This window comes from Doryrhamphus excisus, chromosome 20, assembly GCF_030265055.1.
Source record: "Doryrhamphus excisus isolate RoL2022-K1 chromosome 20, RoL_Dexc_1.0, whole genome shotgun sequence".
Lineage (NCBI taxonomy): Eukaryota > Metazoa > Chordata > Actinopteri > Syngnathiformes > Syngnathidae > Doryrhamphus > Doryrhamphus excisus.
The window spans coordinates 9,160,972-9,179,862 of NC_080485.1; the positions used below are offsets into that span (position 1 = coordinate 9,160,972).

General features: G+C 42.6%; 1 protein-coding gene across 4 annotated transcripts in view; it reads right to left on the minus strand.

Annotated features, from left to right (window-relative positions):
* The window catches only part of slit1a (slit homolog 1a (Drosophila)), a 126,915-nt gene that overhangs the window by 86,079 nt on the left and 21,945 nt on the right, over positions 1-18,891 (minus strand). For all 4 annotated transcript variants that reach the window (XM_058058545.1, XM_058058543.1, XM_058058544.1 and 1 more), the window contains exon 4: positions 18,133-18,204. In XM_058058545.1, coding sequence (XP_057914528.1) covers positions 18,133-18,204 — 72 coding nt within the window. The remainder of the gene's footprint in view (positions 1-18,132; positions 18,205-18,891) is intronic.

Genomic DNA, 18,891 nt, shown 5'->3' on the forward strand with positions numbered 1-18,891 from the left:
GACTATTCCTTGGTCATTACTATATGGTCAGTGTGACACCTCTCTACAATATTTAATGTAATATATAGAACAACCAGGTTTAGAGACAGCTACTTCCGCCTGACCATCAGACTGCTGAATGCCAAATAATCCCCTCTACCTGATCAGACGCACAACCAAAACTTTAAATTATTATTACTTATTCTAAATTATGGTAGTGGTAATGGTTTTATTTCATTTGAACATGCATCAGATTACAATTGAATGCATCACATAATCAGTTCACAGTTCCACATGTCCAAAAGGAGTAGGAAGAAGCAAAGCTTATTAAATCCTACCCCTCCATCTGGTATTTTTACAATCAGTAACTGTTACATTTGTTCACTTCCTGCTTTCCATAATACAGTTTAAGTTTTTTTTTTGTTTTTTTTTTAATAATGCACATCATACCGAAGTACGAGGTGATATGACCATCCAATGACATAATGTGTACCATAGTAAGTGTCAATATAGTGATATATATAGCACATCATAACTGGTTCAAGACTCTTCATCCTTGTATTTAGCAAACATCAACTGCTTGTATTGTTTCTTGAATTGGCTCATCGTTGTGCATTGTTTGAGGTCCTTACTCAATCCATAATTGATTATTTTGTACAAATTACTGTTTACGCTGTACATTGTTCATATTTGATGTCATCTATTTATTCTCCACATTATTATTTATAATTATACGGGAGCCAGGCAACGACATTTCATTGGCAATTTCACTGATGTGTTATTATGCAATGACAATAAAGAAAGTCTATCTATCTTTTTGACTGTGTGAAAATCTTCATTTAAATGATAACATTAAAAGTGGCTGTAGACTAAAGTATTACAGTAATGAGACACCTAGCCCTGATGCATTTTTTGGGATGACACTATGCAAGATGTTGGTGTGTGTCTATGGGAATATTATGATCCATTCATTCAGAAGAAAGTCATAATTTCTTGATGTTGGACTGAGAAAGGGCTCGGCTAAATCACAATCTTTGTTCTTAGGTGTTTGATAGGGTTAACATCAGGGCTCAAGCTCATGTTATTTCCACACCAAAATTCCATTCATCCATTTTCTGAAGTGCTTGTCCTCATTAGAGCTGAAGCCGATCCCAACGGACATTGGGCGAGAGACTGGGTACACTCTGGACTAGTTGAAAATCATCCAAATATGTCAATGGGGCATAGTTATGCCGGAACTTAAAAAAAAAAAAAAAAAAAGGCCTTCCCAAAAGTTTCGCCTCAAAGTTTCAAGCATAGAATTGTTCAAAATGTCTTGGTAAGATCAATCATCCAAATTGCGTGTCCTAAGACTTTGCCATATTGTCACGATGAGACCTTAAAATATGAATCCAATCAAATTATTCCTCAGTGCTCCACTCGTACGCTTTCAATATGTACTCGAGTTTTGGGCAACAACAGAGAAGGTTTGTGTGTGTTGTTGTAGATGGAGGTCGATGAAAGGCACTCCAGGACTCTTCACGACCAGCCAGGCCGAGCCAGGCCAACTTGACGGTTGAGAATCGGAATTCAGGAGGGTTGGCTGACAAAGAGGCTATCCCCTGGTGTGTGTTTTGTAGAATAAGAGAGGCTTAGTGTGGATGGAAAAAAAGAAGGAGACTACCCAAACCCTACCCTACCCTACTCTACCCTACCCAACTCTACTCTGGGACTCTGATATGTCAGGTCTGGTGCTACACATTAATTATGTTTTCTGGACCCCGCTCACTGCCCCCATCCCCCAAAACTGTTGACTGACAGCTCTGGTGCCTCCTGGCCCAGTCTGGCTGTGAGCAGGGGAGTGGGTGACTGAATAGGCTAATAAATGGTGAAGGAGGGGTCGGTCACACCCTACACTTTTGTACCCGCTCTGTCATGCCTGACCCTTAACCAAACACACACACACATGCACACACACACACACTTTGATGGCTAACAATGTACGTAAATGTCATCTCACACACACCTTCACGTCACCTCTGGCAGCCCCGTGACCCTTTACCAAATACCCAGGCCTCCCCTTGTATCCAAGGTGACCAGAAAGAGGCCCCCCGGGTATCACCTAGCAACCAGGAACAATGAGCTCCAAGGAGACGGAATGGCTTGAGCAAAAGGGCAAGCAATTCTCTGGAGATAGAGGGAGGGATGGAGGGATGGGAGTGGAGTGGAGTGGAGGGGACGAGGGGTGATGGGAATGGTGTTGGGACACATCTCAAACCGATGAGAACGCCCGCCTGGGAAACAAGTCTATGGGCGTCCATAAACCCAACTGACTATCTCTGTTTATAAAAATATGACTTCCATTTCCACCTGAATATTGTGAGGAAACCAACTTACAACTCATAATTGGATCAATGCACTTTGAGAAAGTTTGCTGCAAAGGTGTCATCTCAGTAACAACACTGTCTTTTTATATCCACCAACACAGGTAGAGAGGTGGATGAGGGTGATATTGCCGAGGGGGCCAAAGGCAGCATAACAATACTATTCCAATCCGGTCTCCATAGAAACTAAAGGAAATGAGAGAAAAGTCAAGCTGTCATGATTCAGTGGAGGTATTTATCATATTTGACGAGGCCAGCTGCCATTTTTCTTTGCCAAAATGCCATGCAGTGAAAGAAGAGATTTGTTCTGAAAAGACTTAAGATGTTCAACCAATTAACCTATGACAAAGAGGGATAAGACGAGAGATGAAATGGGTAAAAGTGTGTTGAGGAAGTGCGGTGGGCTGTCTGTTAGCCTGCTCATGTGAAAAGTCTTTGTTAGCCATGAATAGCCTCCGCTCTTTTACAACAGCTTTATGAAGTGGAACTTGGCCATATCCTTTTTATTTCCTGGGAATTCTGCATACACACACACACACACACTGACTGCACTTTTAAAAATGAAATGGAGGTAAACATAGACTCAATAGCTTCACGTTGTAAACCTTCCCATTGAAGGCCCTAAATGTCCCTTAAACACAAAAGAATTAACTCAGATTAACTCAGGTTGACTTGAAAATTCTCGCACACCAAAACACCCACTTTAGCCGAATTACCACAAAATTTGGTTCAGACCATTCGGGGACTGATAAGCACATGTCTCAAGATTGTTTGGAAAAAAATGGCCGCCATCAAGCAAAAAATCATTTGTCTAATGACTACGTACATATTTTGAGATTATCTATATGACGTGTATTATAGCATGTATTCCAAATTCACTAATCTTTGTGTTTTTATTTGTTTATTTTGTTTTATTAATGTCAAATTTGAGCTTTTTGTAGTTGCATGATACCTTTCTAGTCTGTTTTTCCACCCTTCCTGGGTTTTTGCAATGCGCCACGTTCCACACATGGCCCCTGGACCACACTCTGCGCACCTATTTGTGTTTCAAAGGAAGGTGAGGTGCTACCACATGATGGGGGAGCGTGTCCAGACTGTGTCGTCTTGCTTCTGTCGCTGACCAGGGTTTGGGTTGCATTGTCGAGGGGTTTATGCAGCTTTCTGACTTGCATTGCATTGCACAGTGGTAAGGTGGCGCCGTTTGACTCCTGCCCCTATGGGTGGTGAATATTTCATCTTTTAATTATTGCAGCTTCTGCTTAGACATTAAGACAGCGGCAGATTTCCAATGTTACGTGCTGAGGCTAACAACACCAGGTAGGTTGCATTGCAAGGTTTACAGTGTATGACGTTGTGCAGTTCCAATCTTTCCTTGCGTAGTGCCACTTCTATATTATACCGTCTTGTCATTTATAGTAGTGATGTCATAGTTCACAGTCTGATTGGCTTCTGGCTGTCCAGCTATTCTCCAAATGATGAGAAATCCTATTACGTTTTAACCTCACAAGATGTTGTGACTCCTCATTTTTGGTGGTGCATTGCTACATCTACATCTATCTTTTCATAAAATTTCCTATTAAATTAATTCAAGGGCATCCTCTATACGATGAGAAATGTCTCCTAATATACAAATTGAAGGTAATTCCTGTATGTGGCTTAATGAAGGTGTCAGGGTGAGTATAATAATGGTAATGTGGCTGGGCGTTACGGATTAATACAAACACACACACACACACACACACATGCACAGCTTGCTTCTGGGAGGATTTAATGGGGCTGGGTATGGAGGATTTAGGGAGTGGCATTGATTCTTCTGGGCAAAGTCAAATCAAAGAGCACCCGCCTGTTCAAATATCCCCCCCAGTCACGCCGCCTTTGTCCCTGGATACTACTTATTCTCATGGTGAATTTATGAGGTGTTGACTCTTTAGCCAAGCAAGCAGAGAGGAATAGAGGAAATTCTGTATTAGTGTGTGTCTGCCAATGATTTCTGGCTTATTCTGTTATCCTGCTTGAAAGGTTTGACCTTTCTTAAGCTGTAAATATCAGAAAAGAATTGTGTCGGACAGAAGAACCCAATAACTTTTAAAAAGACCGCAATGATTTGTTCTATTCTTTATCGCCATTGGTCAGGCGGAGGTCGTCTTGACTTCATGGGAACTGTCCACATAAAGCAGACCGTGGACTGCGCTGGCTTTGACCAAAGTTCTCCCTTCTAAAGAGCTGGAAATATCCACTCCACTAACACCAGCGCCGACAACGCCCCCCCTCTCCACCCGCCGGCCGGCCGGCTTGATCTCCACATGAAAGGGTCTGCAAGCTCATTACCACAACCTGGGGCTCATCAGAACTTCTAGTCCCCAGGCCTTTTCTAAGCCAGAGGATGGAGAAATCCAGCCGGGGGGAAAGGAATCAAAGAAATTTTATAATGGCGTGCCGTTCCAAGGCAGCCAGGTGTTAAAGATACAGATAAGACACATACGGAGAGGAAGTAATGGAGGGCGAGGACAGGGGACTGATAAGGAGGGTGGGACAGGGAAGTGGGGTACAGTAAAAAAGGGAGGATGGGGAGAGCTGATGAAGGGAGGAGGCTTTCTAGTCTTATCACTGCATGTTTCTTCCCCTCTCTATCTTCCGTAGGGCCCCCGTGTCACACAGGCCTCCTCTGGCAGAGTCCATCTTTGAAGTGATAATGGACCTTTTGGCTAATGCTCCTCTGCAGGTGCACTGCTGGGCTCCCTCGCCCTCTCCGTGATGTCGGCCAGCCACGCACAGATGAGAAGAGATGAGAATCCTTTCAAAGATCGGTCTTCCGTATATGCCCACTCTCTTTTCCTAATTTTGCTGTGTCTGCCAACTCCATTTGCTAAATCCACACAATATTTATTGGCTGCTTCTGTCACAGTCCATCACCTTCACATCCATCCATTTTCCTGCAAGTCATTATGCCCGCTTCTTACTCACTCAAAGCATGTTGCTCCTGCAGTTTATGTCGATAAATCAAAATCCCTCAGAGTGTGTGGTCTGAACTTTACATAAACTCATCATGGGCTTGAATGTTTAAGAATTTGGTTCCCTATTTTGAATATATTCTACTTAAGTGGTGAAATATTCACATGCATTCACTCAAATCTTAAAATATGTTCTTAAATGTCTTAACTTGACAAGACAAACCCTTATGATATTCTTTTCACTGATCACAAATGACTGCAGCTAACAGTTTCTATGCGATTGGTTGACTTATTACTTAGAATTTGGGTTGGGCATCATTTCAGGTATAACAATTCCAGTTCCTAACAAGTCTCGATTTTTATGTTTTTAAGAGACAGGGCCATAAAACTTTGCAAGGTTTAAGTAGGGTCCTAACCAGGGAAGAATTGCACTCATTCCACTCTGTTATTTGTACACCATGAATCCTGAGGTGCTTAATCCCGGGAGATTTGCAATGTTAATGTCTTGGTTCCCATCAATGCTCGAGACTCGATGCCACACTAATGGTGGGCAAAACCGTTCATTTCAGTGAACCGGATCATTCCGGTTCATTCATTAAAAAGATCTGTTCATTTCGGTCAATTGGTCCTTAGCCTTGAATCTCCCCTTGTGCATAGATCCGGTCAGCCATGTCGAGTCAGTTCGTTCACTCATGTTCACATTCGTTCCGACTCAACAGCGCAACAACACGTGATGATGTATCTTGAAATCTGAAGTACTATGAAAGCCCTCCGGATCTGAGCGTCTCAGCTCCCCAGTCAATCTCTCGGTCTCGGTCTTTCAGTCAGCTCACCCCACCCACAGAGCGAGGCGTGACGATAGGATAAGACACGCAAGCACACAGATACGGTGAACTGACTCTCCAGCCAATCACAAAAAAAGCATTTGCAACTGAACGGACTGAACGGGTATTCAGTGACCTCGTTCATTCCGTTCACAAAAAAGAACTAGTCCTTTGGACCCGTTTTTTCATGACCGACATACCATTATGCCTCACCCTACTCAAAACAATGGAAAGTCCAAAAAACTCTAGATTTAAGAGGAAGAATTGTTAGTCTTTGGAGAAGTCTTTTGGAGGCATGCCTTAAGAACAGCATATTCCAAGATCCACTAATACTCAAACATACTATGACCTGGAATTCTCTGGAACACAAGTGACACTACAGAATCAAGACCCCGGAATTGATATGACAATCTTTCCCATGATGAGTATGTAAACCTTGCACTGGAACTGTATATCAAAACTTTTTTCATTCTTTTTTCATTCTCCTAACACCATACAGCATATCCTCAATCAATACTCAGTATTTTTCTTGCTCCCAGTGAGGTGTCGAATTGGTGTGATCGCAGTTCCCAGCATTCAGTAACAGTGAATGAAAATCAGTGTTGTACTAAACAAGGAAAAGACACACATCCTAGATGAAACTACATGAGTCTCAATGAAAACACACACTCAGACTTTCACGGGATCACTGCAACCATTCAGTTTAGAATTTTATAATTTAGCTACATAACCACATCTCTGAAACATAGATTTATAACAGCAAACTTATTATCCTTCTCAGTTTTAGACTGCATTGTCCCAAGGCGGCAGTTTACAGAACAAAAGGACTGGCGTCTTAAGAATGGATGTGAGAAGCAGACAGAGAAAAAAAGCGCATAGCCATAGGCGAGATGATCTAGAAATGTGTTTAAAACCCTTAATTACTCACACGTACAACTAAAAAAAACTCTAAATCTTTCCGTGCTTAATACCAGGCTTTCCTCAAGTGGTTAAATCATATATCTTTTTGAGCCTTTTTTGCCTCCTGGTGTTTTCTTTGTCTGTGTATGAGAAAATGAACAAAATAATTTTTTTGAACATTACTGGCATTATATATGTTCAGATGTCAAGTCAGATTAGGCTTCCAGAAGTAACACTTTTTGCTACGTAGGTATGTTAATGCGATACTACGGAGCCCTCGAGGGGACATGAGGGAAAGTTTTTGATGAACAGATCTGAGAATTTTTATTTTATTTTTACACATACCCCCCCTCCCATCAATGTCCTCAGGGGCTCCATACAGGGTGGCTCTAAATTCGATCTGCACTGGAGGATGCTGCATTTATGTCTACCTGGAATACAACACATCCAAGGACACACCCCGGAATCTCAAGTCCAAACCCAAACACTTCATAACCCTAACTACAGCGAACACACAGATGCTACAACAACAAGCTCCTCACCCCCCGAACACGTTTATGCACGATGATCCAGAAGAGATAGCGCTGATGGAAATCCCAGACCTTTGAACTGAGCTGTAACGAGCTGGACAGATGCACTGAGCCAGGAAACACCTACTGCGAGGAGACTGCACCCCATTAAAGCTGTGATGAATGGCCAGGGTGGACTGCATTACTGGGCAGCACACACATGTAAAGTGGAACCTCCCAGTTGGAAAGCAGAAGGGTTCTTTTCTTTGGGTTGTTTTTTATTGTTTGTTTTTGGCTAGATATATTCCAAAAAAGACCCAGCCTCAATAAGAGAAGATATGTGCAAAGAGGACAATAACTGGTCAATAAAGTTGGGTCAGTGTGTTCTATTAGATCAATTAAACAGTGCTTTGCTTATTTTTTTATTCTTGTAAGCCCCTTTCTATGTAGAATAGACTTTTTAATATGTATCCATTGAGCCTGAATACTAAGTGTGAGAAAAATCTATAAAAGAGAGAAAAGTCACTGAGAACGGTCACCATGCTTCCATGACAGCATGCAACCTCTGACACAACCTTAACTAGATGATCCCGGCTCATGCCAACACTCACCACGAGGGACCGTTTTGTTTAAAAAAAAATAAAGAAAAAGCTACAAAATTGGGCTTCTCTACACATCTTTTACACAGCTCTGTCCTGGGATGTCCTCCATGACTCTCCAAAAACTCTCACCCCCTCCAATACACATTCACTGAACTAAGGAGCTTCATCAGTGACAGGATGATACATCTAAAGTGTGTGAAGAAAGGAAAATATTACAGGTCTTTACTTCCTGTAGCTGTCAGACTCTAGTAATATAAAGTCCTGTACAATAACCATGCAATAAACTAGTGGAATAACTGTGCAATAAATGCTTAATCAACATGTACACAGCTGTAAATCATGCATATAACTTAATTTGTATGAACTTTATTTTACCCTTTGTATCCTTTTCCTGGAATTTCATTCATTCTTATTCTTAGTCTTATCTTCTCTATATTGTGTAATAGGAGTGGAAAGGTGACTATAGGGGTGCTAGTTCATGTCTAGGAGGCTCTAATGTTCATTCATTTTCTACCGCTGATCCTCACAAGGGTCGCGGGGGTGCTGGAGCCTATGCCAGCTGTCTTCGGGCGAAAGGCGGGCTACACCCTGGACTGGTTGCCAGCCAATCACAGGGCACATATAGGCAAACAACCATTCACACTCACATTCATACCTATGGACAATTTGGAGTGGCCTATTAACCTAGCATGTTTTTGGAATGTGGGAAGAAACTGGAGTACCCGGAGAAAACCCACACATACACGGGGAGAACATGCAAACTCCACACAGAGATGGCCGAGGGTGGAATTGAACCCTGGTCTCCTAGCTGTGAGGTCTGCGCGCTAACCACTAGACCGCCGTGCCGCCCCAAATCTGGAATTTCTCGAACATTATTACATTATATAACATTATTTTTAATGGGAAAGTGTGTTCCTAAAGCGTAATAAACTGGTAGTTCCTCTACTCACAACTATGACAACTCCTTTTGCATCAAATGTGTTATTTCTGGCCAGGTTTGTAAAAGTATCCTACAAACCCCCGACTGTCTGTATAGCAAAGAGTGTGTGCGTGAGTGTCAGTTCCAATCTGAACCAAGCGATGCCAATCGTCTGAACTGTCAGCAGTGGCACAGAGAGGAGGACAAGCAGACCCTCGTTCAGTAGCTACACAGTGAGTGAAATCCCTGTGTGTATATACTCATGACGGATCTGGACCACACTGTGATGTCTTATTCATGCATGTATCAATTCATAATGACCGGGTCGGTCCCTCAACTCCAGAAACATGTTGCAAAAAGCATAACTTCACTCGACCAGGATTGTCATTTGATTTGGGGGTCATTGTGGATTATTGTGTGAATCATTGAGACTGACATATATATGCAATATGTAGAGCAGACGCTGGACACACAAACAGCATTGATGTCCCTGTGCTTTAATGTGAATAATTAATACGCCAGCAGTTTAATTATTAATGAGGATGGACATATAGAATCGTTAGTAAATATAAACACTGCTCTTTATACGACTGTTTCTCCAGTCGCTTTCTTCTCCTTCTTCTGTCCTTTCTCCTCTCTTGCTCCCCTTGTGCTGAGGTTGTGAATATTTCAAATGGCGGAGTGGTTTTTAAATTACCCCCTTTTGGCTTCCGCTCTCTCTCTCTTCACATGGTTTGGTCTACGTTTGTCTCTCACTCACACACACACAGGGACCTGTCTCGTAAAGAAAACAGCGACAAGCCGTAAAAGCCACTTTTACCAGCTGACAAGGACAGGGGCAGGAAGAGGTGCAGGAGCAAGACGTTAATACCTGACTCGGATAGTTTGGTCGGCCGCCAGGTCAGGAATTTCATTGCTGCTGCAAAAACTCAAACACCTTAAATTGACATTTCACTTCCAATCGTTGAAAGCTTGCATAGAACGTGAGTGCAAAGCATGTGGTGGACGAGGAAGGAAGGTGAGACTAGGCAAGAGATGGCCGACGTGGCCTCGAGACAACCTTCAAAGCAATGGTACCTTTGCTCAAAGTCTCCACTCAGAAACCTGAATCAGTATGATGCAATGAATTTCAGCACTTGTGTGTATAGTCACTCTTGGAAAAACGGACATCCCGGCTAAAATGAAATTGCCATGCATTGAGAGTTTGATGCTGGACAGATGTGAGGCGGACATTTTAATCAAGAGGGCACTGACGGCCCAGAAATCAATTGAGGAAGACGTGGTTGCTATGAAGAAGCAAAGGAAATTTGGGGCCCAAACAGTTTTCAGAGAGAGTCGGCAGTCTGAGTCCAGGTCATTCATCAGCAGGGACAAAGAGACAAGGAAGGAAGAAGACAAGTTTGGAGTATTAACAGTCCGCTGAGGTCATGAGCAAGAATAGCAACAGCAATGTGTTTCTTGTAGTAGTCATACATAACCATTATTATGACTCAGATCTACCATAGAAGTTCAACTTGGATATACTAATGGAGTAGTCTGTGTACAGCTTGTATCGCACTATGTATGTATGTATGTATGTATGTATGTATGTATGTATGTATGTATGTATGTATGTATGTATGTATGTATGTATGTATGTATGTATGTATGTATGTATGGATGTATGGATGTATGGATGGCTGTATGGATGGCTGTATGGATGGCTGTATGGATGGCTGTATGGATGGCTGTATGGATGGCTGTATGGATGGATGTATGGATGGATGGATGTCCACAGTCATCATTGTCCAAACAGCTGGAAACAATGAGTAGCCTATAGCCTACAAACATGGTGATGCTGCAGTAATAGTCTGAAGGGAGGGTGCACAAGTGCTGCCTGCACTGGTGAGCTGCGGTTCATTGAGGGAAATCTGAATATGACTGTGTTGGTTTTTTGAGATGACATAATAAAATGAATAAAAAGTATATATTAGCAGTGTACGTTTTGTGTAATACTGAAAAGCTAAAACATATAGCCTGCAAGCATGGTGATGCTGCAATAATAGTCTGGAGGAAGGGTGCACAAGTGCTGCCTGCACTGGTGAGCTGCGGTTCATTGAGGGAAAATATGAATATGACTGTGTTGGTTCCTTGAGATGACCTAATAAAATGGATAAAAAGTATATATTAGCAGTGTACTTTTTGTGTAATACTGAAAAGCTAAAACACAAACAGCAATTGAAAACAATACCTAGCCTTCATGCCTACGGGGATAATACAGTACAATACCTAGCTTTCATGCCTATGGGGATAATACAGTGAGAGACGGATGTGTTATGATGTTAATGAAAGGGCACATTACTTATTCGGGATTTCCTTCCTCCAACGCTACTCCAAAGCTTTCTTCTTTCCCACTACTGCATCACCTTGACGATCAACAAACAGAAACACAATCTCCCACAGAACTCACACATCAACACATACGCTACAATCTTAAAAGCCCGGCAGAACTTATTCCCCCATGTACGACCCCCCCCCTACAAACACTAGCACACAAAGATGTAATTATAGTTTGTTTGTTTGTGTCTAATTAGTGTTATTTACATTTCCCTGATTCCTACTTTTACTGTGTGTAACTATATGTCACCCTTTTAGTATGCAAGTGCAGGTTTTGTGTGTATCGTCTCATCTTTTGTAGTATAAGAATACTTCCCCCCGCCCCTTTATACCTCCCAGGAAGAATCACGGGGTGAAACCTCATCTCCTCACCCCACTATGTAATACCGAAATTTGCCGTTAATGAAAGCAACACCCCTTCCGACAAGGCTCTGTTGTGGCAACAACAAGCAGCAACCTTCACCTCCATCCTCCCCCCACAGCACCCATCCTGACCTCAAAACCAGATGCTGCGCCCCCTCAGGGGGGGACCGTCTCTCTCTCTCAGCTAACTGTTCTCCTCCATGTTAAATCCTCTCACCTTTTTCCCCCACCGTCCCACGATCCTTCCGTCCTCCTTCTCCCCCACTGTGAGCAGGCACTAATTACAGACACGGATGAGGAGATTACAGCTGTGTCGTGTCATGGAAGTGGAAAGCGGAGAAGTTTGACGGGTGGCTCGGGGAGCTAACAGGTTGTTAACACTGATGAACGCAACTCTATTTTCACTGGTGTTATTCATTGGTGTTCCACGCCCGTCGTATCTCCTCGTTTGCCATCCATCACTGACAGCTTTTAAGTATCTCTAATTATCTCTAATCAATTCCAATTATCTCTGCTGGGGCCCACATGCATCAGCAGCCGGGAAGAGACTGCAGGGGTGCAGATGAAGAGGTCAAGAAAGGCAAATCAACTGTACTATACAAGAACTACACTATATATACCGCCTGTGCACGTTAGAAGGTGCACTCATGCACATCTCTCACTGCACGAAATGAAACCAACACCACTCCAGTTTTTCCAAAAGCTCTTTTTTATGCTCCGCTTCAAAGTGTCACAGAAATGTCTTAAATGAACCACAGCTCTCCAGTGCTGGCAGCATTCGTGTAATACCCAGACACACTACTAACTAAGTTGGTACTCACGTGTCACTTCTCACTACACTATATATACCGCCTGTGCACATTAGAAGGCGCACTCGTGCACATCTTTTGCTGCACGAAATGAAACCAACACCACTCCGCCCGGAGTGTTTACAAAAGCTCGTTTTTATGCTCCGCTTCACAGTGTCACAGAAATGTCTTAAATGAACCACAGCTCTCCAATGCTGGCAGCATTCATGTAATACCCAGACACACGACTAACTAAGTTGGTACTCACGTCTCACTTCTATTGGCAGCTTTTTAGACAATTATGTGCCAAGTCATTGTGTTAGTAGACAGTGGATAGTAAATATATATAATACTATAAAGTATATCCAAATTTCTATCGTATCGTCCTTGAGAAAATATACTGCACTAAAATTTGTTGCTGAAATGGTTAAATAGAGGAAGTCCCGTGGCAACCTAAGAGTTCTGTTTGAGTCCAGTTTTGGTGTAAATCGACTCCTAAAATTAAAAAAATCCAAAGCCAGTGCCACAGTACAAAAAACACAGAAAAGATAAACAGAAAAAACCCACACTGAATACAATCATGAAATAAACAAAGTTAAGAAAAGACACCAATTCCTTACTTTTATCCCTGTGGCGTCTTGCATGCTTGGGGGTGTCACTGGGAAGAGGAAGTCTCAATAATGAGCACATCATGCTGCTTATGTTGTTGTCACTGTCCAGTTTATACAGCAGATCCTTTCACATGTTCAAAGTTGACTATTCTACCCTTCATGATTTCGGCAGCTCGGACTGGCCGTGCAACCAGTTTTGATTTCTCTGAGCATCTTTGGATGTCTCATTTAAATTTGACTTTAACTTTCATTTAGATGCTGCCAGCAGATGTGTCTGCCTTGCTGTCATAATGGAGATTAAACATGAGCAGCTAAAAAGAACAAAAGTGACTTTTTCCTCCTGTTTAGTCCCATTCTACCAATGTATTAATCCGCCTACGTATTACGCCACTGGGTGCATGTAACTAGTTCTCTTTCTCTTGTTTTAATTTGTGCTGTTATGATATCTCACAAGAGGTCTTAAAAAAACAATTTTGTGATAATAAACAAATTAATTATCATATGATAACTGAAAATAAACTCTATAATTTAGCCGGCCTCCATATTGGAGGATTGGCCGCTAGCATACACATACAGTAAACAAGTGGAGCTTGGTGAGAAGCAATGCAAGGTAATGCAGTAAAAGCTAGAGGAGAAAAAGATGCTCGCAAAGCTAAATGTCACAGCCCCCATGTGCGGATATTAATAATGATCAAGGTGAGCCCATCAGCAATAATAGGCAACAAAAGTAACTTGCCCACATCAAACATGTCCACCCAACGAAGTTTTCCCATCTGGGAAAACAAAACTAGACATCGAGATGCAGAGCCTTTGTCCTGACAGTCAATATTCACTGAGACATTTGGTCAGCAAAGTAAATACAAACGGAATAGCACAAAATTGCGTGTGCTCATGGAAAGTCTTCACAAAAGAAACACTGCTCTTTAATGCAGTTGAAAGTCAGTATTTCAAGAAATGCTGCCAACGTTCGACAGACATGAGAAAATACATGTCATAAATGGCAATTCATTCATTCATTTTCTACAGCTTATCCTCACGAGGGTGGTGAGGGAGTGCTGGAGCCTATCCCAGCTGTCTTTGGGCGAGAGGCGGGGTACACCCTGGATTGGTTGCCAGCCAATCACAGGGCACATATAGACAAACAACCATTCACACTCACATTCATACCTATGGACAATTTGGAGTCACCAATTAACCTAGCATGTTTTTGGAATGTGGGAGGAAACCGGAGTACCCGGAGAAAACCCACGCATGCATGTGGGAAACATGCAAACTTCACACAGAGATGGCCGAGGGTGGAATTGAACCCTGGTCACCTAGCTCTAAGGTCTGCGTGCTAACCACTCGAGCGCCGTGCAGCCCGACATATTAAATTATTATGATATATTATTACTTGTTATTATTATATATTAACATTATATTACTGTTTAGAGTGAGGAGCTCAGTCATCCGGAATGGGCTCATAGTAGAGCCGCTTCTCCTTCACATTGAAAGGAGCCATTTAAGGTGGCTCGGGCATCTAGTCCGGATAACTCCCGAACGCCTCTCTGGTGAGGTGTGGTGTTCCGGGCATGCCAAGCCGGGTGAAGGCCCCGGTGCAGACCTAGGACACGCTGGAGGGATTATGTCTCACAGCTGGCCTGGGAACGCCTTGGTGTTCTCCCGGTGGAGCTGGAGGAGGTGACTGGGGACCGGGAAGTCTGGGCTTCCCTACTGAGACTGCTGCCTTCGTGACCCCGGATGGAATGGAATGCAATAATAATAGTGGTTTATTTCCTCTGAAAAAATGTTAACAATAATATAATTTAGCGTGACTTTGTATGACAATAAACATTGTGTTGTGATGCAGTTTCTCCAGTCATATTTTTTCATTGCACTTTTCTTAAAATTAATGTTAAAATCTCATATCTCATCTCGTTCTTGTGGACAAAATCTTGTGAATCATCACGTCTTGTGAAATGGGTGTCTCATGACACCACTATCATGAATAATTAATGGAACTGCATGTAACCACAAAGCTGTAAACCGAGGACCACCTATACTGCATCATGATAGATGAATGAATCAGGGGATGGACAAGACTATCAATTGCCAGTTCACTGTTCCCCTGTGCACTAAGCGAGATCCATATCAGCATTTCTGGTATTGAGGAAGTGTTGAACCATGACCAAATCTTGTCTGATCTTCCCATAAGGCTGCAGATGTAGGAAACCAAATCTCTTTTCTTTAATTTTCACTTCCTGTAGGTATAACGACCACATGTCCTGTCCATCCAGCCATCACTACATGCATTATCTTATTTCCCCACCTTCCTTGAAGTGGAAATTCCACAATGAATCCATTCCCAACCAACACAGTATTATTCCTCCTCCTATCTGAAGGATGTCATAGATTATGCTGCAGAACCCCCACCCCCCACAAAAAGACTCCACAATTGAGAAACAAGAGAAACACAGGATGTAATTGAGACAAAGAGGAAAAGGTTTAAATGAAGAGAACCATCTGGGTAAGTGCACCACCTTTTATGATAATCCCCCCATGTTAGGATCATAAAGGTGGACCTTAACAAGCCCCGACGAGCACTTTCAGCAAGTGCAAAGGCGCACATTTAACTTATTATTATCATACCCTGGTTGTCTGTCTTCTTTACAAAAGGCGCAAACGAAATAGCAGCAAATGTCTTCCACTGGGAACTGAGAACCTTTTAAGTCCATTAAAAACTGCTGGCAAGAGCGAGGCAGGGCCGTAACCTAACCGCATCAGACTGGAACCAGAACCCGCAGTGTGGCCCAGACACATCAGGAGTTAAGAAACACATTAAGAAAAAGCTTTGTCTTTTCCCCGCTGTTCTTAAAAAAGCCTCGCACAAATCAATCTGTCAATCTACTACAGGCGCCATAATGGTGGCTTTATTTTCACTTCTACTGGGTTGGATTGCTCGTTTGTTTTAATTGCTTAGGAATACACAACACACCTGAAAAGCGTCATGGCCTATTATGGCTCTCTTTAATTCAGTCCAAGTATAAAGACCAAATGAGTGTATACACATTGTGAATCGATTTAGCCAATGTGACCAAGGTCTCATTGTGCAGGATGTGCGGGACAAAGTTTAGAATAATGAGCGTGAAGCCAGATTGGATCAAACAGGGGAGCTGTGTTAGCACAATTCCCTGGCTGTTGGCAGGGCCGCTTGCCCCAGATGGACTAATCACGCTTGCTCAAGGCTGCGCGCCGGTCTGGACGGCTTTGCTCTGCTCTGTGTCTATTCCAGTAAGACAGCCAGGTCGGCGAGAAAGTCACAAACAGAGCTGTCCTGTCCCAAAGGACGAGTGAGACTTTTGCCCTAATACAATTAAAAGGATGGATGACTTAGAAATAATGACAGGTGATGTGTGCAGATAGTAACAATGAAGCAACAGATAGATTCAAGATGGCGTTAGACTTCAAACGAGGGTCTGAGGTCGGGATCATAAGCTCACAATCATTTTTCCATGTCCCACTGTTTCATTATTCCCAGATGCTGCAGGTAACGGGGATACTGTGAGCTGGAACGGTCAACTCGCAACTGATTAGCCAAAAAAAAAAAAAAAAAAAAATCTGGACAAAAGAACGCCGGGGCTTGTTAGAGATGAGAATAAAAGTTTAGCTTTGCTGTGGGACAGAGTTTCACCATATGATATGCACGTGTATGAATACATACAATATGCGGGTGTTTGCTTGAATGGGTTTTAGGGTTGCATCATTCTGGAATAACTGAATCTTGATCTTCTTGTGTCGAATTCTCTGGCACAATTTATCTGTTTTTTTATTTTATATAGTCATATAGGGGACTGCACGTTGGAAAAAGTGGTTTGTGCACAAGCCACACAGCTAGGAGACCCGAGTTCGAGTCCACCCTTGGACATCTCTGTGTGGAGTTTGCTTGTTCATGATACCCCGGTTTCCTCCCACATTCCAAAAACATGCTAGGTTAATTAGCCACTCCAAATTGTCCATAGGTATGAATGTGAGTGTGAATGGTTGTTTGTCTATATGTGCCCTGTGATTGGCTGGCGACTAGTCCAGGGTGTACCCCGCCTTTCGCCCGAACACAGCTGGGATAGGCTCCAGCATCCCCACGACCCTTGTGAGGATCAGCGGTAGAAAATGAATGAACATTATTAGAGCCTCCTAGACATGAACTAACACCCCTATAGCCACCTTTCCACTCCTATTACACAATATAGAGAAGATAATAAGACTAAGTTAAACATTTAAGACTCATGCTCATGTGTGATGCTATACATGTGGATACATGTCGGACGTGGCATGGGTTACGTAGGCCGTAATTTGTGATATTTACAGTATACATACATATAAATGTATATATACACAGTGTGTGTAAAATGGCTAGGTAAACAGTAGCCTATCAGAAAATTAATGCCTCTCGTTCCTCGAACCAAACAGCTACAAAATAGTCTATACGTGCCCTGTGATTGGCTGGCAACCAGTCTCACCCAAAGACAGCTGGGATAGGCTCCAGCACCTCCTCGATAGAAAATGAAGCCGTAGAAAATGAATGAATGAATGAATGAATAGTCATATAGCGCCACAATAAGGTGATTCCATTCACACTCAATTGCATTCATACTCAGTGAATGGATTAATAGTCCAATATGAAAACTCATGAATATAGATCATAACCCAAAAATCAACTGCACCCTTTATCTTGAGTCACATACACCACCTCTCTGGCACCCATATGGAACACTGTGACCATCTCAGAAAATACAACAGATAGCATCACTGACCTCAGTGATGCCTTTGTGTGAAGTGGGTGAAATGTATGTCAATTACAACCGCTGTTGTAATTGTGTTTGTGTTAAAATATGACGTGTCCAGGCAGTGAGGCAGCATGGCTAGTTCAAATCATGCAAAAAAAAAAAAAAAAAAAAGTCAGTTACTTACAGTCGAGACAGGCCAGGGTTCTTCTGAAACAGCAACTCTGGAAGCTGCTGCAGTTGATTACGGTTCAGTCGCCTGCGGCAGGGAAAGCATATGATCAACCGGTGAATGTGAACGTGTGTGTGTGTGTGTGTGTGTGTGTGTGTGTGTGTGTGTGTGTGTCCTTGGGTAAGGCGTGAGGCTGCGAATAATTTCCTCAAGATAAATGCAGCAGAATCAGCGTAGCTATCGGCTATTGTGTTTCAGTCTCCCCTGAATGTCACATAAATATCCAAGTGAAAGTTGAAGGGGGGATTAAACTGTTAAGTCAGAGACAGCATTGTAAATTACAACACTGCGTTGGCTTGGATTACAAGTGCCGTCTTTCCGAGAGGAACAATACACCAAAATGACTTACATCATTCTACAATATGTGAATACTTGCAGGGATTTGAGCTTTTATCAAGGTCTATTAATACAAAATGATTCTTAACTGGAACAATGGTTGGCAAACATATCATGTCCGACACTGGAAGGCTTTATGCAAATACACCATTTAAGTCAATGAGGAACAGGCTGTTGCTAATTTGTTGGAAACCGCAACTCTCTCACCGCCCACCCCAAAACACTGGAGGCCCGTGGGAGTAAATGGTGTGACCCTTTGAGACAGATGTTGGGACCTGTGCCACTCACCACTGTGAAGAATGTGTCACATACCACCTTACATGTTGATATATATTTTTTTTTAATACCGTAGAACCAGCCACTTAATTTCCACATTGG